Source organism: Oncorhynchus masou, chromosome 8 (assembly GCF_036934945.1).
Source record: "Oncorhynchus masou masou isolate Uvic2021 chromosome 8, UVic_Omas_1.1, whole genome shotgun sequence".
Taxonomy (NCBI): Eukaryota; Metazoa; Chordata; class Actinopteri; order Salmoniformes; family Salmonidae; genus Oncorhynchus; species Oncorhynchus masou.
The window spans coordinates 15,200,498-15,228,049 of NC_088219.1; the positions used below are offsets into that span (position 1 = coordinate 15,200,498).

General features: G+C 47.1%; 1 protein-coding gene across 1 annotated transcript in view; it reads left to right on the forward strand.

The window, feature by feature from the left end:
* The first annotated feature begins 1,565 nt into the window (after nucleotides 1-1,565).
* LOC135544163 (protein phosphatase 3 catalytic subunit alpha-like) overlaps nucleotides 1,566-27,552 on the forward strand; it is a 63,642-nt gene continuing 37,655 nt past the window's right edge. Inside the window, exons 1-2 of the mRNA XM_064971583.1 lie at nucleotides 1,566-1,783; nucleotides 23,700-23,900. Of these exons, the coding sequence (XP_064827655.1) occupies nucleotides 1,729-1,783; nucleotides 23,700-23,900 (256 nt within the window). The 5' untranslated portion in view covers nucleotides 1,566-1,728. The remainder of the gene's footprint in view (nucleotides 1,784-23,699; nucleotides 23,901-27,552) is intronic.

A 27,552-nucleotide genomic window follows, 5' to 3' on the forward strand; every position in this document is an offset into this window, starting at 1 on the left:
AGGCAACAACACGCTGACCAAAGACAGGGGCCCTCAGGGGTGCTTGCTTGGTCCCCTCCTGTATTCCCTGTTTACACACGACTGTGTGGCAGCGCACAACTCCCATCCCATCATTAAGTTTGCTGACAACACAGCAGCGGTTGGCCTGATCACCAATGACAATGAGATAGCCTATAAGGAGGAGGTCATTGACCTGGCAGTGTGGTGCCTGGACAACAACCTCTCCCTCAACGTCAGCAAGACAAAGGAGCTGATCGTGGACTACAGGAAACAGAGGGCCGAACACGTCCACATCGACGGAGCTGTAGTGGAGCGGGTTGAGAGCTTCAAGTTCCTCTGTGTCCACATAACTAAGGAATTATCATGGTCCACACACATCAACACAGTCGTGAAGAGGGCACAACAATGCCTCTTCCTCCTCAGGAGGCTGAAAAGATTATAAGGATCTGAGGGCCCATACCTAAAGTTATACAGTTGCACCATTGAGAGCATCTTGACTGACTGCATCACCGCTTGGTATGGCAACTGCTTGGTATCCGCCCGCAAGGTGATACAGAGGGTAGTGCGTATGGCCCAGTACATCACTGGGGCCGAGCTCCCTGCCATACAGGACCTCGATACCGGGTGGTGTCAGAGGAAGCCCCTAACAATTGTCAAAGACTCCAGCCATCCAAGTCAGACTGTTCTCTCTGCTACCGCACGGCAAGCGGTACAGGTGCATCAAGTCTGGAACCAACAGGACCCTGAACAGCTTCTATCCCCAAGCCATAAGACTCCTAAATAGTTAGTCCGGATAGCTTTTAGTTAACTATTTAACTATCTGCATTGACCCTTTTTGCACTTACTATTTTGACTCATCATATACACTGCTGCTACTGTATATTATCTTTCATATTGCCTAGTCACTTTATCCCTACCTATATGTACATATCTGCCTCAATTACTTCGTACCGCTGCACATCGACTCTGTACTGGTACCCCGTGTATATAGACAAGTTATCGTTTTGTTGGTAAGGGCCCTTTGTTGTTTATGAAGCATGTGAAACATACTTCATAAACATCATAAACAACAAAGGGCCCTTCCCAACAATGCAGGGAGAAAAAAAGATAATAAATACACAATGAGTAACGATAACTTGTCTATATACACGGGGTACCAGTACAGATTCGATGTTTTACCCCGGGAAGCTTCACTGATATAACCATAATTAATACCGTGCAGACCTATGCGTCTCAGGCCGCACCCCATCAGCAAGTGCATCGAATATAAAATCATGGCGTGCGCGTGTTGTTGGGAAATCCCTGCTCTGCCTCCACCTGATGGCAGCATCAGGCAGCCCCGTGAAACATTAGCGTGGGAGTTCCCTTCATTGCCAATGTCGGGGTGGTGCAGCGTGCAGTGAGGATCTCCTGAGCAGAGCCCCCCCCCCTCCCCACACACACACACCCTATCTCGCTCTCTCACTCTCACTACCGCCCCCTCCCAATTCGTTCCCTCCCTCCTCCCCCACACGACTGCTTAGCACAGCCTCCTCAGCAGCATCCACCTTAACTGTGTGGCAGTAGTCATCCCCAGACCCCAGCGCAGGCAGTGATAAACTGAGGGACGCATCCAAGTGATGCCACTGCACCAACCGCATCTCGCAACCGCGAAAACACACCGAGAATAAAACAGTCACTTCTACAAGGAGGAATACACACGCATTTGCCTCGAGACCGCACCTGCCCATGAAGATGTCGAACGTTGACACAGTCTTAAATGCCACCGATCGGGTAGTAAAAAGTGAGTGCATTTTCATTATTTAAAAAAATGTATTTTATATAGGCTACAAAGGTATATGATATCAATCAATTATTATTTACTGTATAAGATCTCGTAGGCTACAGAGTTGGGTATTGCGTCCTGTGGATGTCCGATGTGTTAAATGATATAAAGAATGTTCTTTGCTCTCGACCTGTGATGTTGATAAACAGTGAAAGGTCAATGACTTGGTTTATGGCTATAGGCCTACTGTCTGTGTGGGGGATGGGATATTTTCTTAATAATCGTGTTCCGAGCAATATATTTTTCACTGTCCCAATGTGATTGAATTTAGTCACGGGCAGGCAGAAGAGGAGACTAAATGAGGCAGAGTTGCGGATGAAGTCTTTGCGGTTAAGGCAGTGATGCAGCAGGATTTCGCTGGCACTGTGATAAAGGGTGCTTGGCGAATACCTGGATCTGCTCATTGGGGGGGGGGGGGAGGGGTGGGTTGCAATCTATATTGGCATTTATGTAACCGTTTTCACTGTCAATGAGTAAACCATAGGCTGGCTATAGTGTTGCTTGGATCTTCAGTTTGAAACCACGCACTCATTTCGATTAGGCCTATATTCATATTTGTTGGGCACGCGTGCCAATACCGTCTGTCATTAACAGACTATTAGTCGAGATTTCATAAAAATATAGTCTACCACCAGTACATGTTATTACAGTGTAACTATGTGTTATTACAATTAACTACAATACTTGTTACAGTGTAATTGCATATTTAATTAGGTTGAACTGTAATAAGGACCCCTTAAAATTGAATGGTTACCAAAATATAATATAATGTAGGCCTGTAGTAGTTTCTTTCAATAGGTCCAATGTCTCTACAATAACCTTTTCTTCCGTCAAAGGTGTTGTGGTCTGCAATGAAATGAATGGAGGCTGTGCCACAAGTACACGAGTGTTGACTGAGCTTCAGGAATCCACAACTGTCTTTGCAGTCTCATTCATGTTAAATGGCGTTTCATTATAAATGTTACCGCTTTCCAATATTGGAGTTGTTTATTTCTGATGCATTTTATTTACTATTCGAGTCCCAATTGCACACCAAACGCTATTGCAGTTGTCTGCAATCGCAGACGAGGTTTAATTCAATGTAATCCCGAGTTCGACGCTGCACCTATCCAGGTTCGGACAGCAGCGCTGTGATATAAGATGCATTGTTCAAAAAATACTAATACTTTAGCACCTAATTGGTCCGTGTTTCATATGGGACTGTAATTAATGCAGAACACGTCAAAAGTATAAAAATATCACTGCCTGATATACCTACCAAAACCTTGACGACTGTCACATACACGCTTGATAGGCCTATAACACTGGGATAATGGCCAGTCTTGGATGTTGCCTCGGTTTGCTCTCCTCGTGCAGGATTGGTAGTATTTTGATATGTTCCAGAACTAGCGGGCTCTTCAAAGCGTCTACAGTCGTATTTAGTATTTTATTAGGATCCACATTAATAGCTTTCAATAGCGCTACTCTTCCTTGGGTCCAAACAGGAACAAAATGACATCTCAACAACAACAAAAAACGGTCTACATCATTAATAAAAACAATACATCACACAAGACATTGTGCACTATACATATTCTGCCTGCTCCACCTTTATGAATGTACAATATAAAATGCCCAACTATGATGGGCAACATGATCTAATGATGATGGGACTATCCCCACCCACACCTCCAATACAAGACACATCAAATGTAGCCTATGATCATTTTTCACATACTGTAGCAGGCCCAGGCCTAGTTATATACAGCTTCATCTTGCTTACAGGTACAGTATATGAAAATCAATGGCCCATAAGACTGGTACAGGATACATCTACTTATGGGGTGAATATTCATAGGCTATGTCTTCTCGTAATGTATTCTTGCATATTATCTCACGTATTGTTGCTAAGTAACCATTTACCTTTAATATTTCAATCCTAATTTATTTGTTATTTATAGTCATTCTGAGGCTTTGCCAATGGGGGAATTGAATAAACTCTTTAGAAGCATATTTAAGTCATAATGAATTAATGAATGAATGTGCTACAGGATAGTAAAGACTCTATTCACTCCACATCGCGGAAGTTCAGCTTTACAGTGTGATTGTCATCTAAAGCCAATGTTCTCTCATTAGCGGAGACTGCGTTTTACGGTAAACGCTGTGTTTATACCTCGATCGGAAATCACCTTTACATTTACATCTCATAATCTGTAATGCTTCAGCGACACAGATTTAATAGAGCCCTGAGTTAGCAGACATTGCAAATATGGATCCCTTATTTCTCAATTCCATTCTGATGGCATAGCTACATATTTACGAACAGGTGACAGTACAGAGACAGCTTTACGTGTGGCTTTGTTGCATCCCAAAGAGGGAGTGTTTGCAGAGAGGAGGAGGAGGGGTTAACAGTGGAATGGGTTCACCCAAAGTTGACTGTAGTTGTTTGTAATACAGAACACTATTATCTCGAAGGAACATCCCATCTGCTGTGGGCCAGTCTCATCATAAGGGAAGAGGGATTCAATGGATGAACCCCGACAACTGTGTTTAATTTGAAGGGATTTCTACATAGAGAATCTATTCATGGCCACAGCAAGATCAATGGGAGGAGGAGGCTGTACCATCTCTGGTGGGACTGGTAAATGCACTATCGCGTTGCACTAGAAATTGATTAATCAATTGCAGCAATTCCTTCATGCTGCTCACACAAACATCTCGTTTGAGGTGGCTGAAGATTGCTGCATTGTGGCACTACTTAGTACTTGCTCAGAGATCCCAGTACCTTATGCAGGTGTGGCAAATATGTAAAGGGTGCCATCACAAACGTGTCCGTCTAACCATATACCCTGGCAGCTGGAGTGCGGGGCGCTGCTATGTGCCTACTGTACTTTGATCTGTATTGTTGTGTTCTACAGGGCTCATCTGAAAAAGACACCATCGTCTCATCTTTGACTCCTTGTCAAGATAAAGGTTAAATAAATAAAAACATTTGGATATTTACACTGGTCATTCTTTTGGGTTTGTAGTGCATTACTATTGGCTTCTCTATACCAACATACAATAGATTCTTAAAATAATCCAGATCAAAGCTGTGAGAGGGATGCCACTGTGGCAGGTGCACGTGCTCCTATTTCTCATTGAGTTAGACTGTAACAGTGTGGATGCATGGCACACGCAATGGGGACCTGCTGGAGCAGCAGTGGTGGCAAAGTGGCTCCTCCACGTCACAATAGGATTCTGCTCAACTCCTAAACCTCTTTCATTCCTGCTGAGAAACTGCTCAGAAATAGGGTTGGACCCCTCCCAGTTGATGTATAATTGACTAATTGTATCGTGTACAAAGATAGCTACATCAATAAATAACTGCATATCCAATCCCAGTGATGTTGCAAGCGGAAATTGCATCATCAGATCCAATTTAACACATTACTTTCCTGCAGCACAGCTCAGCACATAGCTACACACACTGCCCTGTACATGACTCATCTGTTTGTAAGTGTTTGTTTTCCTGTTTGATGTTACTCAGCGCTTATTTTTGCAATGTCACACTTACTTGTATGTTCTCTTACAGAATGAGGTGGTAAGATATTAACCTTTTCACGCTTCACAGATGTCATCACACAATTTTCCTCCCCTACTCAGCAATAGATTCTGTTATATTTCCACTTGCTACACTCTTAGAAAAAAAGTTTCCAAAAGGGTTCTTCAGTTGACCCCATAAGAAAACCCTTTTTGGGTCCAGGTAGAACCCCTTTTGGCTCCAGCCAGGTCGAACCCTCTGTGGAAAGGGTTCTACCTGGAACCCAAAAGGGTTCTATCTTGAATCAAAAAAGGTTCTTCAAAGGGTTCTCCTATGGGGACAGTCGAAGAACCCTTTTAGGTTCTAGATAGCACATTTTTTTCCAAGAGTGTACAATTCCAAGACAAGTATGGTCTCAGAATTGTAGTGTGTCTTGACCTCACTGATTGGCCCACACAGGAAATGGAACGGAGGGGGAAGATGGTTCTTTGAAAAAGCTGTCCTAGGGGCTGTTCCTCTCTGGCACACAGCTGGACCTCTGTACCTACTCTGTGTTGGATGGTGGGATCATGTGATTTGGAGTCTTGGTAGAGGAATACTGATGTTAGTGATGTCTAGGAGTAGGGTTGTTGTGACCATGCAGGCAAGGGACTGGTTATTGGAGGAGACAGTGTCAGCCACTTGGCCTGGTCCCATGTCTGGGCCTCTCTGGGGAATGTGAACAGGCTCCAAGAGGCCTACTTTCTCTTAGAGTGATTCTAGGACATTATCTGTGTTAGTTCTGGTGGGGCTTGGTGAATCACTGTGGATCCTGTGGATCAAATGCCCTTTGTCTGACAGAGGGGACCCTCACAATACCAGATTTATTTTCAGAACAAAACCGAGACAATCATGGAAAGGGCTGACCGATCAGTAAAGGCACTGGTGGATTTAGAGAGCCAGTCAGTCAGCACACGGCAAATCTCTCTTCTGAAATATGAATTTGAAATAGAGCTCTGTTTTTGTCTCCCAAAGATAATGCTGGAGAGAGATAATGCTGGAATGGTGACCATCCTTTGTACCTCCATATTTACAGTAAACATTCAGCCGTTTCTGATCCATTTCTCGACACCCACAATTAGATTTCTGACGTTCACTATGAAATGCAGCCTCATTGTGTGGTTGTGTTCTCACTGGTTGTGAAAGTAGTGGATAGGTGTCTGTTGACGGAAATGTGTCACTCTTTGTTTATGTTTTGCTGTAGAAGTGTTGCTGTAGATATGTTTGTTGACGGGTCCTATATTCATTGTGTGTAACTATATTAGAGGGTGTGTGTTTGGATATGTTTGGGATCGGAGGTGTGTAGGTCTGTTTTTATTGTGTGTTTATTTTTGAAAATAAGTTACACAGTGGCTCATTGGCCAGACACCGTAGAGTCCACCCCCTGAGATGGCCAATTGCGCCAGAGAGCATAAAGCCCATCCCCCTGAGATGATTCAGTCTCTCGATGTGCAAAACTGATAGAGACATACCCCAAGCGACTTACAACTGTAATCGCAGCAAAAGGTGGCGCTACAAAGTATTAACTTAAGGGGGCTGAATAATTTTGCACGCCCAATTTTTCAGTTTTTGATTTGTTAAAAAAGTTTGAAATATCCAATAAATGTCGTTCCACTTCATGATTGTGTCCCACTTGTTGTTGATTCTTCACAAAAAAATACAGTTTTATATCTTTATGTTTGAAGCCTGAAATGTGGTAAAAGGTTGCAAAGTTCAAGGGGGCCGAATACTTTCGCAAGGCACTGTATATACATGTTTGTCAGTAGCATTGGACTAAGACACCGTGGCATAGTATAGAATACAGTATATACATATGAAATGGGTGATGCAATATGTAAACACAATTTAAAAGTGACTAAGATACCGTAGAATAGTGTGGAGTGCAGTTTATACATATGAGATGAGTAATACTAGATACGGAACATTATTAAAGTGGCTAGAGATCCATTTCTAAAAGTGATCAGTGATACAGCCTGACAGGATGCTCTCGATTGTACATCTGTAAAAGTTTGTGAGGGTTTTAGGTGTTAAGCCAAATTTCTTTAGCCTCCTGAGGTTGAAGAGGCACCGTTGCGCCTTCTTCACCACTCTGTCTCATTGGCCAGAGAGCATAGAGCCCACCTCCCAAAGATGTGTGTGAGTAGACGTGGTGGATCTTGATGGTGTGATAGCCTTCAGAGGAAGAGAGGGGGCGAGCTGGACGCAGGGTATCTGCATGCATGATATGTACAGGCTTTATTTAGCAGTGTGGGTGAATTATTTAAGCATTGGTTTTTCAGCAGTGTTTTACTGCACACAGGCCACTTACATAATGAAACTTCCCTGAGGTCTAGTGATGAGAGGGTGTAGAGGAGGAGGGAGACAGAGAGATGGAGAGGCAGAGGAACTGAAGGGAGGGATAGAGAAAGAAGGGAAGAAAAGAGGAACGATTGGAAGAGCATGGATATAGGAAAGGAGGGAGAAGGAAAGAGGATATAGGAAAGGAGGGAGAAGGAAAGATGATATAGGAAAGAAGGGAGAAGGAAGGAGGATATAGGAAAGGAGGGACAATGAAGGAGGATATAGGTTAGGAGGGAGAATGAAGGAGGTAAAGGAAATGGAGACAGAGAAAAGGAAAATAAGAGATGTATTAAAGAGAAAGCAACCCTCATACTACCCCCCCACACACACACGGCCTCACCCTCTACCCTCATACTACCCCTCCCCACACACACACACGGCCTCACCCTCTACCCTCATACTACCCCCCCACACACACACGGCCTCACCCTCTACCCTCATACTACCCCCCCACACACACGGCCTCACCCTCTGCCCCTCAAACTACCCCCCCCCCCACACGCACACTGCCTCACCCTCCACCCTCATACTACCTTCCCCCCACACACACACTGCCTCACCCTCCACCCTCATACTACCTTCCCCCCCCACACACACGGCCTCACCCTCTGACCCTCATACTACCCCCACCACACGCACACTGCCTCACCCTCCACCCTCATACTACCCCCCCCCACACACGCACACTGCCTCACCCTCCACTCTCATACTACCTTCCCCCCCACACACGGCCTTATCCCCTACCCTCATACTACCTCCCCCGCCACACACACACTGCATCACCCTCCACCCTCATACTACCTTCCCCCCCACCCTACACACAGCCTCACCCTCCACCCTCATACTACCTTCCCCCACACACACACAGCCTCACCCTCCACTCTCATACTACCTTCCCCCCACACACACACAGCCTCACCCTCCACTCTCATACTACCTTCCCCCCACACACACACAGCCTCACCCTCCACCCTCATACTACCTTCCCCCCACACACACACAGCCTCACCCTCTACCCTGAAGCGACTTTCCTCCCCCTCTTCCCAGACACAACCTCAGCCCCTACCCTCTTACTACCTTCCCCCCCACACACGGCCTTATCCCCTACCCTCATACTACCTTCCCCCCACACACACACTGCCTCACCCTCCACTCTCATACTACCTTCCCCCCCACACACGGCCTTATCCCCTACCCTCATACTACCTCCTCCCCCACACACACACGGCCTCACCCTCTACCCTCATACTACCCCTCCCCACACACACACACGGCCTCACCCTCTACCCTCATACTACCCCCCCACACACACACGGCCTCACCCTCTACCCTCATACTACCCCCCCCCACACACACACACGGCCTCACCCTCTGCCCCTCATACTACCCCCCACCACACGCACACTGCCTCACCCTCCACCCTCATACTACACCCCCCACACGCACACTGCCTCACCCTCCACCCTCATACTACCTTCCCCCCACACACACTGCCTCACCCTCCACCCTCATACTACCTTCCCCCCCACACACACGGCCTCACCCTCTGACCCTCATACTACCCCCCCACCACACGCACACTGCCTCACCCTCCACCCTCATACTACCCCCCCCCACACACGCACACTGCCTCACCCTCCACTCTCATACTACCTTCCCCCCCCACACACGGCCTTATCCCCTACCCTCATACTACCTCCCCCCCACACACACACTGCATCACCCTCCACCCTCATACTACCTTCCCCCCACCCTACACACAGCCTCACCCTCCACCCTCATACTACCTTCCCCCCCACACACACACAGCCTCACCCTCCACCCTCATACTACCCCCCCACCACACACACACAGCCTCACCCTCTACCCTGAAGCGACTTTCCTCCCCCTCTTCCCAGACACAACCTCAGCCCCTACCCTCTTACTACCTTCCCCCCCCACACACGGCCTTATCCCCTACCCTCATACTACCTTCCTCCCACACACACACTGCCTCACCCTCCACTCTCATACTACCTTCCCCCCCACACACGGCCTTATCCCCTACCCTCATTCTACCTCCTCCCCCACACACACTGCCTCACCCTCCACCCTCATACTACCTTCCCCCCACACGCACACTGCCTCACCCTCCACCCTCATACTACCCCCCCCACACGCACACTGCCTCACCCTCCACCCTCATACTACCTTCCCCCCACACACACTGCCTCACCCTCCACCCTCATACTACCTTCCCCCCACACACACGGCCTCACCCCTCCCTCTCATACTACCTTCCCCCCCACACACGGCCTTATCCCCTACCCTCATACTCCCTTCCCCCCACACACACACTGCCTCACCCTCCACTCTCATACTACCTTCCCCCCCACACACGGCCTTATCCCCTACCCTCATACTACCTTCCCCCCACACACACACTGCCTCACCCTCCACTCTCATATTACCTTCCCCCCCCACACACGGCCTTATCCCCTACCCTCATTCTACCTCCTCCCCCACACACACTGCCTCACCCTCCACCCTCATACTACCTTCCCCCACACGCACACTGCCTCACCCTCCACCCTCATACTACCCCCCCCACACGCACACTGCCTCACCCTCCACCCTCATACTACCTTCCCCCCACACACACACTGCCTCACCCTCCACCCTCATACTACCTTCCCCCACACACACAGCCTCACCCTCCACCCTCATACTACCTTCCCCCCACACACACACTGCCTCACCCTCCACCCTCATACTACCTTCCCCCCCACACACACGGCCTCACCCTCCACCCTCATACTACCTTCCCCCACACACACACGGCCTCACCCTCTACCCTCATACTACCTTCCCCCCCACACACGGCCTTATCCCCTACCCTCATACTACCTTCCCCCCACACACACACTGCCTCACCCTCCACCCTCATACTACCTTCCCCCCCACACACGGCCTTATCCCCTACCCTCATACTACCTCCTCCCCCACACACACACAGCCTCACCCTCTACCCTCATACTACCCCCCCCCTCCACACGCACACTGCCTCACCCTCCACCCTCATACTACCCCCCCCCCCACACGCACACTGCCTCACCCTCCACCCTCATACTACCTTCCCCCCACACACACACTGCCTCACCCTCCACCCTCATACTACCTTCCCCCCCCCCACACACACGGCCTCACCCTCTGACCCTCATACTACCCCCCCACCACACGCACACTGCCTCACCCTCCACCCTCATACTACCTCCCCCGCCACACACACACTGCCTCACCCCCCACCCTCATACTACCTTCCCCCCACCCTACACACAGCCTCACCCTCCACCCTCATACTACCTTCCCCCCACACACACACTGCCTCACCCTCCACCCTCATACTACCTTCCCCCCCCCACACACACGGCCTCACCCTCTGACCCTCATACTACCCCCCACCACACGCACACTGCCTCACCCTCCACCCTCATACTACCTCCCCCTCTTCCCACACACACACTGCCTCACCCTCCACCCTCATACTACCTTCCCCCCACCCTACACACAGCCTCACCCTCCACCCTCATACTACCCCCCCACCACACACACACAGCCTCACCCTCCACTCTCATACTACCCCCCCACCACACACACACAGCCTCACCCTCTACCCTGAAGCGACTTTCCTCCCCCTCTTCCCAGACACAACCTCAGCCCCTACCCTCATACTACCTTCCCCCCCACACACGGCCTTATCCCCTACCCTCATACTACCTTCCCCCCACACACACACTGCCTTACCCTCCACCCTCATACTACCTTCCCCCCCACACACACTGCCTCACCCTCCACCCTCATGCTACCTTACCCCCACACACACACTGCCTCACCCTCCACCCTCATACTACCTTACCCCCACACACACACTGCCTCACCCTCCACCCTCATACTACCTTCCCCCCACACACACACACTGCATCACCCTCCACCCTCATACTACCTTCCCCCCACACACACACTGCCTCACCCTCCACCCTCATACTACCTTCCCCCCACACACACACACTGCATCACCCTCCACCCTCATACTACCTTCCCCCCCCACCCTCACACTGCCTCACCCTCCACCCTCATACTACCTTCCCCCCACACACACACAGCCTCACCCTCCACTCTCATACTACCCCCCACCACACACACACAGCCTCACCCTCTACCCTGAAGCGACTTTCCTCCCCCTCTTCCCAGACACAACCTCAGCCCCTACCCTCATACTACCTTCCCCCCCACACACGGCCTTATCCCCTACCCTCATACTACCTTCCTCCCACACACACACTGCCTTACCCTCCACTCTCATACTACCTTCCCCCCCCACACACACACTGCCTCACCCTCCACCCTCATACTACCTTCCCCCCACACACACACTGCATCACCCTCCACCCTCATACTACCTTCCCCCCCACCCTACACACTGCCTCACCCTCCACCCTCATACTACCTTCCCCCCCACACACACACAGCCTCACCCTCCACTCTCATACTACCCCCCCACCACACACACACAGCCTCACCCTCTACCCTGAAGCGACTTTCCTCCCCCTCTTCCCAGACACAACCTCAGCCCCTACCCTCATACTACCTTCCCCCCCACACACGGCCTTATCCCCTACCCTCATACCCCCCCAGTAGTAGACAATGGACATGACCGGACAGCTCAGAGCTTCTGCTCTTTCTGTCCATAAAAAACAAATGGATTGGTGGAAGAGGCAGGGCAGGAGCAAGGAAGGAGGGTGTGGTCAAGCAAGGCATCCCCCGAGGTGAAAAGGTTTTTATCAGAACAAGCGTAGATTAGTTTCACCTTTTTTCTTTTCCCGACATGAGTTTGTTGTGTTTAAAAAAATTAAAAAAATTATAGCTCACAACTGTGTGGGGGGAGAGGGGTGGGGACATTCACATAAATCTACACACTTTCACACACCATTTTTTGTATTTTGTCATTTTATTTTTTTATCCCCCCCACAGCCTAATCCCCTCCCCTACCCTTATACTACCTTCCCCCCCACCCTACACACAACCTAATCCCCTCCCCTACCCTTATACTACCTTCCCCCCACCCTACACACAGCCTAATCCCCTCCCCTACCCTTATACTACCTTCCCCCCCCACCCTACACACAACCTAATCCCCTCCCCTACCCTTATACTACCTTCCCCCCACCCTACACACAACCTAATCCCCTCCCCTACCCTTATACTACCTTCCCCCCCCACCCTACACACAACCTAATCCCCTCCCCTACCCTTATACTACCTTCCCCCCACCCTACACACAGCCTAATCCCCTCCCCTACCCTTATACTACCTTCCCCCCACCCTACACACAACCTAATCCCCTCCCCTACCCTTATACTACCTTCCCCCCACCCTACACACAACCTAATCCCCTCCCCTACCCTTATACTACCTTCCCCCCACCCTACACACAGCCTAATCCCCTCCCCTACCCTTATACTACCTTCCCCCCACCCTACACACAACCTAATCCCCTCCCCTACCCTTATACTACCTTCCCCCCACCCTACACACAGCCTAATCCCCTCCCCTACCCTTATACTACCTTCCCCCCCACCCTACACACAGCCTAATCCCCTCCCCTACCCTTATACTACCTTCCCCCCCACCCTACACACAGCCTAATCCCCTCCCCTACCCTTATACTACCTTCCCCCCCACCCTACACACAGCCTAATCCCCTCCCCTACCCTTATACTACCTTCCCCCCCACCCTACACACAACCTAATCCCCTCCCCTACCCTTATACTACCTTCCCCCCCACCCTACACACAGCCTAATCCCCTCCCCTACCCTTATACTACCTTCCCCCCCCACCCTACACACAACCTAAGCCCCTACCCTCATACTACCTTCCCCCCCACCCTACACACAACCTAAGCCCCTACCCTCATACTACCTTCCCCCCACCCTACACACAACCTAAGCCCCTACCCTTATACTACCTTCCCCCCACCCTACACACAACCTAATCCCCTCCCCTACCCTTATACTACCTTCCCCCCACCCTACACACAACCTAAGCCCCTACCCTCATACTACCTTCCCCCCACCCTACACACAACCTAAGCCCCTACCCTCATACTACCTTCCCCCCACCCTACACACAACCTAAGCCCCTACCCTTTTACTACCTTCCCCCCCACCCTACACACAACCTAAGCCCCTACCCTTATACTACCTTCCCCCCACCCTACACACAACCTAAGCCCCTACCCTTATACTACCTTCCCCCACCCTACACACAACCTAAGCCCCTACCCTCATACTACCCCCGCACCCACCCTACACACAGCCTCAGACCCTACCCTCATCTTACCCCCCCAACACACAGCCTCAGCCCTTACCCTCATACTACCTTCCCCCCACCACCCTACAAACAACCTCAGCCCCTACCCTCATACACCCCCCCCCCCCCCGAATAATGAGTTCTGTTCTGTAATTTTGTGAATATTCAAATGAATGCTCTACGCATAATTTAAGAGCCATGTGCATGTGACCTGTTATGGTTGTGGGCCATCATCAGTAATGTAGACTGGTCAACACACACTGCCTAGTGCCTGGCCTGTCCTGGCTTCTCTGTTCAGATCCCTGCTTCCTCATTGGCTCCTTCTCCTCCCAGTCTCTAGCATATTGGAGTTTCATGCATGGGCTGATCTGAAGGCTGCAAGCTGCCATTCGGCCAGGCAGACTATGCAAGCAGGCAGGAAGGATGCACTCACTTTAGGGGCCCTGTGCATTTGGTGCTTTGCACAGGAAAGAAATGGGGTCAGTGTTGGTCCAATCGGTGAACACACACATTTAGCCATTTGAAACATGTGCATCTCAGCATGTTGAGTGCTATGATAACAAACCCTTCAGTTAGCCCAACAGCAACACTATCCCAATTAAATGAAGGAACCAGTTAATCAGGACAATACTAACAGACTGAACAAAATAGATGGAACATGAAAATTGTTATTGTCTGGATGGTTAAAGGTCAGAGTTATTCACAGTGCTCGGGAGATGGTACCACAGCAAAACATCTTGTCACCCAAATGAATATGCAACATTGTTTGCCAAGTTATTTATATTATCTCCAATGTGTGTCTATTCAGTAACTAAATGATGGCAGCTCTGCATATGGCTTAGGGCGTCTGTAGCCAAGTCGTGTGATTCAGCAACTTGGAGTATTAGACATATGGTTCTTTCCCTCAATTGTGTGCAGAGTCCATGAAGGTTTTGAATTCTACTCCTAGTTATTATGCACATTACAAAGTTAGGATGACATAAACCACAAGAGCCATAGTCCTGGACCAACATCCCTCCCTGCTACGTTATTGGGTGGTAATGAAGATTGTTACAGGCTCAGACAGAGGGGGTCAGCAGGTGTGGTAGAGGCAGGACTGAGACAAGGTAGAGGTGCAGCTAGCTAACACTGGGCCAGAGACCTGACAGACACACAGACCTGAGAGACAGACAGACCTGACACACCTAACAGACAGACAGACAGACAGACAGACAGACAGACAGACAGACCAGACCAGACCAGACCAGACCAGACCAGACCGACAGACGCATCTAGTGGGGGAGTAGTGTGCTGTACATGTAAACATATTTGACTGGATGTCAGGGCTGGATGGAGAGTATTAATGTACTCCAGTGTCACTCCAGTGTCACAGTGCCATGTGTTCTATAAGTTTTATAGTTGAAACTTGGAAGTGTTCAACCTACAGTCCTCTCACTCTGCCAGACATTTCTCCGTCAGTCTGCAGCATCGAGAGAAAAGTAGCTAGTGGTGTATTCTGGTGTGTTGTAGTATGAGGATGATTTAGGTACAAGGAACATCCTTCTGCTATAACAAAGGAAAATGCATATATTACCATGAATTACTGAAGGTTGTTTCTTAGAAGTCTATCTGGTGGTAACGTTAATTAGCGTAGGCTACACAATGATGATAAGATGTTGGAATAACAGAATGGGTCAAAAGCTATATTTGTTTTGTTGGTCTCCAGTGTCCAGACAGCAGGAGCGGTAGAGATACACTGAATGATCGGCTATGAAAAGCCAACTGACATTTACTCCTGAGGTGCTGACCTGTTGCACCCTCGACAACTACTGTGATTATTATTATTTGACCATGCTGGTCATTTATGAACATTTGAACATCTTGACCATGTTCTGTTATAATCTCCACCCGGCACAGCCAGAAGAAGACTGACCACTCCTCATAGCCTGGTTCCTCTCTAGGTTTCTTCCTCGGTTCTGGCCTTTCTAGGGAGTTTTTCCTAGCCACCGAGCTTCTACACCTGCATTGCTTGCTGTTTGGGGTTTTAGGCTGGGTTTCTGTACAGCACTTTGAGATATCAGCTGATGTAAGAAGGGCTATGTAAATGAAATCCTTTTTCAATTTATTGTAATGTCAAATATAAGCTTCCTTCCCTTTCAGTTGAGAAATGCTGCTCTTGGCAGGTGGGTCGCGACCTAAATTGGGGTCGCAGGAGGTTTTGAATGAGTCGCGAGTGTCTGAGTAAAATGTTTTATTATATACAGTACCAGTCAAAAGTTTGGACACACCTACTCATTCCAGGGTTTTTCTTTATTTTTTTACTATGTTCTACATCTTAGAATAATAGGGAAGACACACCAGGTAGGTGTGTAGAAATGATAATGAACCTATATATCTTATAATTTAACCTCAGAACAAAAATAGTTCAATCACAGTATTTCCAATATAGCGTTATTAGCAGCGATATTTACTGTATTTGGTTGATTTTGTGGTCTCAAACCAGTGAGTTTAACGTTCTTCATCAAGAATATGGGCAAAATGGAATTACTACAATGAAGAAGGTGGGACTGTTACCTTGTCATATAATTGGTATATTTACTATCAATGTAGTATTAAAAATAGTTTTCCAGATTGCAGAAGGGCAACAACAAAAAATAGTGATGCGAATATTGGATCGCAACTGAGACAACCTGGTTCAATTTGTGTCCCAATGCAAAACCAGTTGAGAACCAGTGGCCTAAACCTATTTTTTGGGGTAACGTGTGCTTCAGATAAGGAGAAAAATAAGGACTATATAGATCTGCATCTATGTGAGCCTCCCATGCAAATCACAGTATACAGCACTGGCTCTACTCCAATAGTCAGCTGTTGCCCGGCAACATGCACCACAGTTCAACTCAGCCTGGGCTCCCAGTCGAAGTGAGCTGTCTCACATCTCACCCCTCTCTCTTTCTCGTTCTGTCCTCTGTCTGTTTGTCTGTCTGTCTGTGTCTCTCTCTCTTTCTGCCTCTGGCTTTCTCTCTCTAACTCTCAATGTACTAATGTGTTTTCACCAGGCCTTGTGTTCTCTTCCTCATTACTGCCTTCCATGTGATTCAGAGGAGTTGGGTTAAATGCGGAAGACACATTTCAGTTGAAGGCATTCAGTTGTACAACCGACTAGGCATCCCCCTTTCCTTTCCATTTCTCTCCGTCTAAATCCTCCCTATTTTTCTCGGTTTCTTCAAAGGTGTCTGTCTTTCTCTTGCTCTCCGTTCTCACCTCTCTCCCTCTTGCCCTCTGTTTCTCCCCGTCTCTAATTAACCTCTTAGAGTTGGAGAGTATCAGAAGGACAGTACGGTCTATTGAGTTAATACATACACAAGTCAATGATGCACACTCACATATTTACCTTCCAGCAGGACAATAATCTAAAACACAAGACCAAATATACACTGGAGTTGCTTACCAAGAAGACAGTGAATGTTCCTGGGTTGCCTAGTTATAATTTTGACTTAAATCTTATTGAAAATCTATGGCAAGACTTGAAAATGGTTGTCTAGCAATGATCAACAACCTATTTGACAGAGCTTGAAGAATTAAAATAATAATAATGGGCATATATTGCACAATCCAGGTGTGCAAAGCTCTTAAAGACTTACCCAGAAATACTCACAGCTGTAATCACTGCCAAAGGTGATTCTAACATGTATTGACTCAGGAATGTGAATACTTATGTAAATGAGTTATTTTTGTATTTCATTTTCATTTCCAATTTCTAAAAGCATGTTTTCACGTAGTCATTATGGGGTATTGTGTGTAGATGGGTGAGAAAAAACAACATTTATTCAATTCAGGCTCTATCACAACAATGTGGAATAAGTCAAGGGGTATGAATAGTTTCTGAAGGCCCTGTAGTCACACACACTAACAAACCTACTTTCTCACACACACACGCATACGCACACAGTTGACTGGGATGTCTTTACCCCAAAATTCCATGCCAGGCCTGGCTCATTATCCCAGCAGCAGCAACATGAGATTTCTCTTTTTCCCCCTCTAGTCAAACATCCATTATTTAGCAGCATGTTGATCACGTTGAGCCTCAAGTCACAGATCTCTCTCCTCTCTCTGTTCCATTCCATTCCCAAAGTACTCAGCTCAGCAGCTCCCCATAGCCACATGCACAGAGCAACACAAATCACTAGCTGAAAAACTTGGCAATAGTGCTATATAGACACTACAAGACCAAAAGTATGTGGACACCTGTTTGTCGAACATTTCATTCCAAAATCATGGGCATTAATATGGAGTAGGTCCTCTATTTGCTGCTGTAACTGCCTCCACTCATCTAGGAAGGCTTTCCACTAAATGCTGGAACATTGCTGTGAGGACTTGCTTCCAAGTCATTAATGAGGTTGGGCTCTGATGTTGGACAATTAGGCCTGGCTCGCAGTCTGTGTTTCAATTCATCCCAAAGGTGTTTGATGGGGTTGAGGTCAGGGCTCTGTGCAGATCAGTCAAGTTATTCCACACCAATCTCGACAGAATTGTCTAGAATGTCATTGCATGCTGTAGCGTTAAGATTTCCCTTCGCTGGAACTAAGGGGCATAGCCCGAACCATGAAAACCAGTTCCAGACCATCATTCCTCTTTAACCAAACTTTAAAGTTGGCTCTATGCATTGGGGCAGGTAGCCTTCTCCTGGCTTCCGCCAAACCCTGATTCGTCCATTAGACTGCCAGATGGTGAAGCGTGATTCATCACTCCAGAGAATATTTCACTGCTCAAGAGTCCAATGGTGGCGAGCTTTACACCACTCCAGCCAATGCTTGGCATTGCACATGCTGATCTTAGGCTTGTGTGCGGCTGCTTGGCCATGGAAACCCATTTCATGAAACTCCTGACAAACAGTTCTGGTGCTGACGTTGCTTCCAGAAGCAGTTTGGAACTCGGTAGTGAGAGTTGCAACCAAGGACAGACGATTTTTACTTACGTGCTTCAGCACTCGGTGGTCCCATTCTGTGAGCTTGTGTGGGCGACCACTTCGCGGCTGAGCCGTTGTTGCTCCTAGATGTTTCCACTTCAAAGTAACAGCACGTACAATTAACCAGGGCAGCTCTAGCAGGACAGAAATTTGACGAACTTACTTGTTGGAATGGTGACATCCTATGACGGTGCCACGTTAAAAGTCACTGAGCTCTTCAGTAAGGCCATTCTATTGCCAATATTTGTCTATGGAGATTGCATGGCTGTGTGCTCAATTTTATACACCTGTCAGCAACGGTTATGGCTGAAATAGCTGAATCCACAAATTTGAAGGCGTGTCCACATACTTTTGTATATGCACTGTATACTGAGTGTACAAAACATTTAGAACACCTTCCTCATATTGAGTTCCACCCCCTTTGGCCTCAGAACAGCCTCATGGACTCAACAAGGAGTCAAAAGCATTCCACAGGGATGCCCATGTTGACTTCAATGCTTCCCACAGTTGTATCAAGTTGGCTGGATGTCCTTTGGGTGGTGGACCTTCTCTTGATACACACGGGACATACGGGAACTGTGTTTCAGTTCTTGACCCCAAACGATGAAAATAAAACGTAATATAACTCAAACGGAAAGCATTTGCATTTTTGCGCAGTCCAGGCAGTGCTGAGAGGGATAGTTTGGCCTGCTATTTGTTGACCCTCTACCATACCCCGCTCAAAAGGAGCTCAAATCTTTTGTCTTGCCGATTCACCCTCGGAAGGTTGACAATGCCTTTACCCCCTCAGGAGACTGAAAAGATTTGGCATGGTTCTACAGCTGCACCATCGAGAGCATCCTGACAGGTTGCATCACCGCCTGGTATGGCAACTGCTCGGCATCTGACCGTAAGCAATGACAGAGAGTAGTGCGTGCAGTCCAGTACATCACTGGGGCCAAGCTTCCTGCCATCCAGGACCTATATACTAGACAGTGTCAGAGGAAGGCCCCAAAAATTGTCAAAGACTCCAGTCACCCAAGTCATAGACTGTTCTCTCTGCTACCGAACATCAAGCGGTACCAGAGCACCAAGTCTAGGTCCAAAGGGCTCCTTAACACCTTCTACACCCAAGCCATAAGACTGCTGAATAATTAATCAAATGGCCACCCGGGCTATCTACATTGACCCCCCCCCCCTTGTCTTTACACGGCTGCTACTCGCTGTTTATTATCTATGCATAGTCACTTTACCACTACCTACATGTACAAATTACCTCAACTAATCTGTACCCCCTTACATTGACTCTGTACTGGTATCTCCTGTATAGCCTCATTATTGTTAGTTTATTGTGACTATATTATCAAAGTAGATTCCCCAATACTGATCAAGGTCGTCAGCTCTATATGACTAGGAGTTCACAGGTATATTGTGCTGTAGGTCATAAAGGACCTGCCTGATGTTTGCTGCTGTTTATTCTAACAGGTCTCTGAGACATACAGTATATACACACACACACACACACACACACACACACACACACACACACACACACACACACACACACACACACACACACACACACACACACACACACACACACACACACACACACACACACACACACACACAGACATTTGCATAACTTTTCAGACCCTTTACTCAGTACTTTGTTGAAGCACCTTTGGCAGCGATTACAGCCTTGAGTCTTCTTGGGTATGACGCTACAATCTTGGCACATATGTATTTGGGGAGTTTTTCCCATCTTCTCTGCAAATCCTCTAAAGCTCTGTCAGGTTGGATGGGGAGTGTCGCTGCACCGCTATTTTCAGGTCTCTCCAGAAATGTTAGATTGGGTTCAAGTCCGGGCTCTGGCTGGGTCACTCAAGGACATTCAGAGACTTGTCCCGAAGCCACTCCTGCGATGTCTTAGATGTGTGCTTAGGGTCATTGCCCTGTTGGAAGGTGAACCTTCGCCCAGTCTGAGGTCCTGAGCGCTCTGGAGCAGATTTTCATCAAGGATCTCTCTGTACTTTGCTCCGATCATCTTTCCCTCACACCCGACTAGTCTCCCAGTCCCTGCCACTGAAAAACTTTCCCATAGAATTATGCTGCCACCACCATGCTTCACCATAGGGATGGTGCCAGGTTTCCTCCACGCGTGACTCTTGGCTTCATCAGATCAGAGAATATTGTTTCTCATTTTTTGAGTCCTTTAAGTGCCTTTGGGCTCTCTGCCATAAAGACCTGATTGATGGAGTGCTGCAGAGATGGTTTTCCTTCTGGAAGGTTCTCCCATCTCCGCAGAGGAACTCTGGAGCTCTGTCAGAGCGACCATCGGGTTCTTGGTCACCTTCCTGACCAAGGCCCTTCTCCCCCAACTGCTCAGTTTGGCCAGTCGCCCAGCTCTAGAAAGAGTCTTGGTGAATCCAAACTTCTTGCATTTAAGAATGATGAAGGCCACTGTGTTCTTGGGGTCCATCAATGCTGCAGAAATGTTTTGGCACCCATACCCAGATCTGTGCCTCGACACAATCCTCTCTTGGAGCTCTACAGACAATTCTTTCGACCTCATGTCTTTGTTTTTGCTCTGACATGCACTGTCAACTGTGGGACCTTTATATAGACCGGCAGGGTGCCTTTCCAAATAATGTCCAATCAATTGAATTTACCACAGGTGGACTCCAATCTGTCACGCTGGTATAAAGGATTTGGAGACAGGCACAGGAATACACAATAGGGGTTTTTAATACACCCAAAACAAACAGGTATACAAAAACACTGGACTGTCCCCAAACAAAAGAGCGAGGGTAAACCTCGTTGACCGACACGGGACGATACCCGTAACAAACAGTATATAAAGCACGCATCATAACAACTGCAGCAATGCATAGGTACTCACACAACCAACGGACATGGGAACAATAACCAACAAAGACAGAGGGAAGAGAGGGAGCATATATAACATACTAATCAGGGGTAATGGGAGCCAGGTGTGTGTAATCAGACAAGACAGTCTGGGGTTGATGATAATGATTCCCGTTCAGTGAAGCCTAGAAAGCCGGTGACGTAGACCTCCGGAACTGGTGAACAGAATGAGCATCAGTACCGAAGGGATCTGTCACACAATCAAGTTGTAGAAACTTCTTAAGGATGATCAATGGAAACAGGATGCACCTGAGCTCAATTTTGAGTCTCATAGCAAAAGGTCTGAATACCTATGTAAATAATGTTTTTTTATTTATAAATTTGCAAACATTTCTAAAAAACTGTTTCCGCTTTGTCATTATGGGGTACTTTGTGAAGATTGCTGAGGATGTTTTTTTTTATTGAATCCATTTTATAATAATGTTGTTATGTAACAAAATGTGGAAAAAGTGAAGGGGTCTGAATACTTTATGAATGCACTGTACTTAAGAGCACAATGGTGTCAGATTTATTTTAGTATCCAATCTGAATGAAACATAATTGCCTATGATTGATTGGAATGCAGACCTGAGTTCATAGTAAGGCCTCCGGTCCAGCAATGAGAGAGGCTGCTGCAGCAGCACACGTGGCAACTTTATGACTTTATATTAAGCAGAACACAAAAGACAACTGGTGTCTTCGACCACTGACACACACAGATCAGCTTCCGTGCAGAACATTACCTTTGTTGCTCCCAAAGCAATGAATGTGGGTTTGATGTGATGTTTCAGAGGATGCCTTATTTGGCAGTGGCTATCTAATTCAAGTATCGTTCAACTATTGTTTCCTGTGGTATTACAGTATTATTAGCTTTGCATCAGAAGATACTGGATACAATACAATAATTTCCCTCATATTAGGGTTTAGAAATGCATACAGTACCTACTCATTTGGACAGTGGTGGTAAATGAAGGGCTTTTTACTCTCTGTTGATCAGACATTAAACTGCTCATACATATTTCAGAATATGGATTGTTGAGCCTCGCATAAAAAGAGTCCATTTTTATTCCACACGTCACTTTGTCAATTTACAGCGATGAATAAATGATAATAGACTCTGGAAGCATCCATAATTAAAGTAGGCCACATTTTGGGAGGACTGAAGGTAGACCTCACGCATTCTGTTTACAGTCATGCAATCTGAGACGGAACTTTTCACCCTCTGCAATTTATAAGACACTTTTAGGGTTCTCTAAGGGCAGGGTTAGCTTTATGCATACAAACACTGTAATTGAAAAGTGGGTTGAGCAGTTTAATCTACAGTATTGGAGGATAGAGTCTATATAGGCCTTGTTGTGTCCTTATAGCGCCGCACAAACCTTCAACACCGCGGACAGCAACACGATCTGAACAGACTTAAACAAGGGACTGGTAAACCGGTTCAGCACCATGGCCGTTGAACAGCAACACGCCGCAGCTCTTAACTAGCATTTGTATTTTTCCTCGCCACACAGCTCCGCCCATAATTTGGTTGCTAGCAAGCCGACAGCATGCTAAGTAGTGCTAGGTATCAACAGCCTATCCAGTAGGGGCTGGAAGGTGTAGTGAGCTTCGATTGGTCAATCGTGGCACAATCGCCTAGTATTTATATAAAGTTCAGCTTTCCCTAATTTAGGTCCCGCCCTGTTCACACTCTGTCACCCATGCTCACATCGCCCACTTCACTTCTCTTCCATTGAAAATGAATGGCTTTCCATAGTTTCACTGTGTTCTCTGTCCCATTGAGTGATGTCGTCTCTGTTCTCTCCACAGCTGTGCCCTTCCCCCTGAGTCATCGCCTCACGTTGAAGGAGGTGTTTGACTGTGACGGGAAGCCCAGGGTGGACCTGCTCAAAGCCCACCTCACCAAGGAGGGCCGCGTGGAGGAGGCCGTGGCACTACGCATCGTCAACGAGGGCGCCGCCATCCTGCGCCAGGAGAAAACCATGCTGGACATAGAAGCACCAGTCACAGGTTAGGAGGAGGGATCACCTTTAACTCACACTCTGGTGAAACACACTTTGACTGACATACCCAGCGTTCACGTAATAGTCCAACAGAGAGAAGGAAGGGTGGAAGTAGCATCAAACTGTAGAAGATACCCATTCTGACAGTTGTATGATTTATGCTGGTTATTTTGACCAGTGGCGAGTGAGATAGAGTATTATGCCTAGGTAACTGTGAAAGTGGGTCAGTGTGCTTAAAGTGCTTCAGATTGAGGGACTATTTTATGAGCAGGTTGGTCTGAGAGTCTGAGCTCTGGAGTAAACTCTGGGAGAATGTACTTTTGTTTGGTGTAGAAATATATGTCTGTGTATGAAGGTGTATGATTGTAAGCAAATACTAGCAGGGAGACAAGAGAGACTGGGAGTGAATTCAATACCTGAAATACAAAAATAGACTCCAATGCACCTGTAGAGACATCAAAGCAGGACTGTAAATGCAGCATCCCATAGCAGGTAGCTGTCACTTTCAGTATCATCTGCATTATGGTCATGTAAGAATAATACATTTCTTAAACACATCAGCACATCAAAAGCTCTGCATCTCTCTTTATCTTTTAAAGAATCAGATCAATGTTGAGTGTTGTTCTGCCTCTCAGACAGACATGGATAGACAGGCATTACAGTACGTGATGAGGAACACAGTCCATTGAGGCTTGTTCAACCAATCAATGCAGCAGTTTATCCTATGAGCCGTAGTGAAAGATAGTCACCTCACCTGCATATGACCTCACCATCATGTTGGGATAACTCACCTCAATATATATGAGTACAGATGTATGATCTTAATTTGATCGCACTGTAATCCTGAAATGCAGGACATTTTATGCTTTTAGTGTATTTTAGGTTTAAAAAAGCTTCTGAAGTTGAAATGTCATAGTTGATTTTTCCTTTTTTTTATGTATCAACCCCTACAAAAATGTCCTTTAATTATAATCCACGTAATATTTCAAATTTCCTGTTGCTGCAGGATTATTTTCCTGCTGTAGCAAACTGGCTCAAATTAAGATCCTACATCTGTAGATGTGTTTCCTTTTTATATCAATATGGCTGAACAGTCCAGCATATAGTTCGCGTGGGATTCTTCAGGCTGTTAGCTTGCTTATATTAAAATGCTACACATTGTTAGGTATGCCCTACTCTCTATGGGGACAGCCGAAGAACCTTTTTTTCTAAGAGTATAGTTATCAGTAAAGGCAGTGCTAGTACAAAAGACAAGTGCAGGTTTGTTAAGCTGTAAGAATTATATTTGCTTGTTTGTTTACACTAGCACCATTTGACTTTTTTACTATTGTGACAAGGTCACACAATACCCCTCTGGATTCCACTAGTTCAGTATGCCTCTACACTGAGCATAGTGGCCCCTTTTGTCCCTGGGCTGACAGCCATCTAGCCCACAGTGATAGTAGTGTTGAACAACCCCTCAGTCCTGACTCATCCACACCACAGAGCATGATCACATCCCAGCCACCTGCCTGCCTGTCTGCCTAACTGCCCGCTGTAGCACTAGCCAGGTGGTCCAAATGGACTGATATACCCTTTCAAAAATCCTATGCTCCTTTTGGATATTTTAAATGTGAGAAGCCATTTAGATGCAGTTGCGAGAAAGGAAGAGAGTTTACGTGTGCGAGCATGTTTGTTGTAGATAGACATATGGTATAGCTACACTGCTTTCTGATGGTACTGGGAAGCATGAATAATGAGTAATTATATTTGCCATTACGTCCAATCAGATAGGAGGTAGACCTATTTACTGTGACAGCTACTAAGCATGCACATAGCTTCTTGCATATTTGATACAGTCTTGACATTAATGATACATGTTTTCAAGGTTTAATTCATCCTAGTTTTGACTAATCTGAGCAAGCTATTAGGAACAAAGGGGTTAGACTAACTCACAACAGGTGAACACAAACAACCCTCACACAAAGGCGCTTACTGTAAAAACAGGCATGCACACACATAAACCTGAAAACACACAACAGCGCAGCAAAAGCACACTCACTCGCGCATCTCTTGATGCTGGATCACATACACATCCTCGTTGTTATCGGATTTAGTCGTTCCTCTGTCATTAAGCCCAGTAGTCATGGGAAGCAAGATGCAGACAAACTTACATAATACTGCCTTCAGAAATGAAGACATTGAAGAATGCTGTTAGAGAGTGACAGAGAAGGGAATGACAGAGGGAAACAGAGAAATAGTGGGTATGGGGGAAATGTGAACGAGTGAAAAACAGAATGGTAGTAGAGAGAAAAAATAGAGAGATAATGGTGGAGGGAATAACAGGGAGGGGTGTTAGTGGTGGTTCTGTTCTGTTCTGTGCACATCAGCCTTTTCTCCCCTCCCCCAAGTCTGAAAATCTTCCCATACTGAGGCCATGCAGGGACAGGTAGAAATGGAGGAGAGGACGGCTGGAGTAAAATATTAAAGATGGAGGACAGGAGAGCTGGAGTAAGGTATTAGATGGAGGGAGAGGAGGACTGGAGTAAGGTATTATAGATGGAGGGAGAGGAGGACTGGAGTAAGGTATTATTGATGGAGGGAGAGGAGGACTGGAGTAAGGTATTATAGATGGAGGGAGAGGAGGACTGGAGTAAGGTATTATAGATGGAGGGAGAGGAGGACTGGAGTAAGGTATTATTGATGGAGGGAGAGGAGGACTGGAGTAAGGTATTATTGATGGAGGGAGAGGAGGACTGGAATAAGGTATTAGAGATGGAGGGAGAGGAGAGGGAGAGGGAGGACTGGAGTAAGGTATTATAGATGGAGGGAGAGGAGGACTGGAGTAAGGTATTATAGATGGAGGGAGAGGAGGACTGGAGTAAGGTATTATAGATGGAGGGAGAGGAGGACTGGAGTAAGGTATTATAGATGGAGGGAGAGGAGGACTGGAGTAAGGTATTATTGATGGAGGGAGAGGAGGACTGGAATAAGGTATGAGAGATGGAGGCAGAGGAGGGAGAGGAGGACTGGAGTAAGGTATTATAGATGGAGGGAGAGGAGGACTGGAGTAAAGTATTAGAGATGGAGCGAGAGAAGGACTGGAGTAAAGTATGAGAGATGGAGGGAGAGGAGGACAGGAGTAAGGTATTATAGATGGAGTGAGGGGAGGGAGAGGAGGCCTGGAGTAAGGTATTATAGATGGAGGGAGTGGAGGACTGGAGTAAAGTATTAGAGATGGAGGGGAGAAGGACTGGAGTAAAGTATTAGAGATGGAGGGAGAGGAGGACTGGAGTAAGGTATTATAGATGGAGAGAGAGGAGGACTGGAGTAAGGTATTATAGATGGAGGGAGAGGAGGACTGGAGTAAGTTATTAGAGATGGAGGGAGAGCAGGACGGGAGTAAGTTATTAGAGATGGAGGGAGAGCAGGACTGGAGTAAGGTATTAGAGATGGAGGGAGAGGAGGACTGGAGTAAGGTATTATAGATGGAGGGAGAGGAGGATTGGAGTAAGGTATTATTGATGGAGGTAGAGGATGACTGGAGTAAGGTATTATAGATGGAGGGAGTGGAGGACTGGAGTAAGGTATTATGATGGAGGGAGAGGAGGACTGGAGTAAGGTATTATAGATGGAGGGTGTGGAGGACTGGAGTAAGGTATTAGAGATGGAGGGAGAGG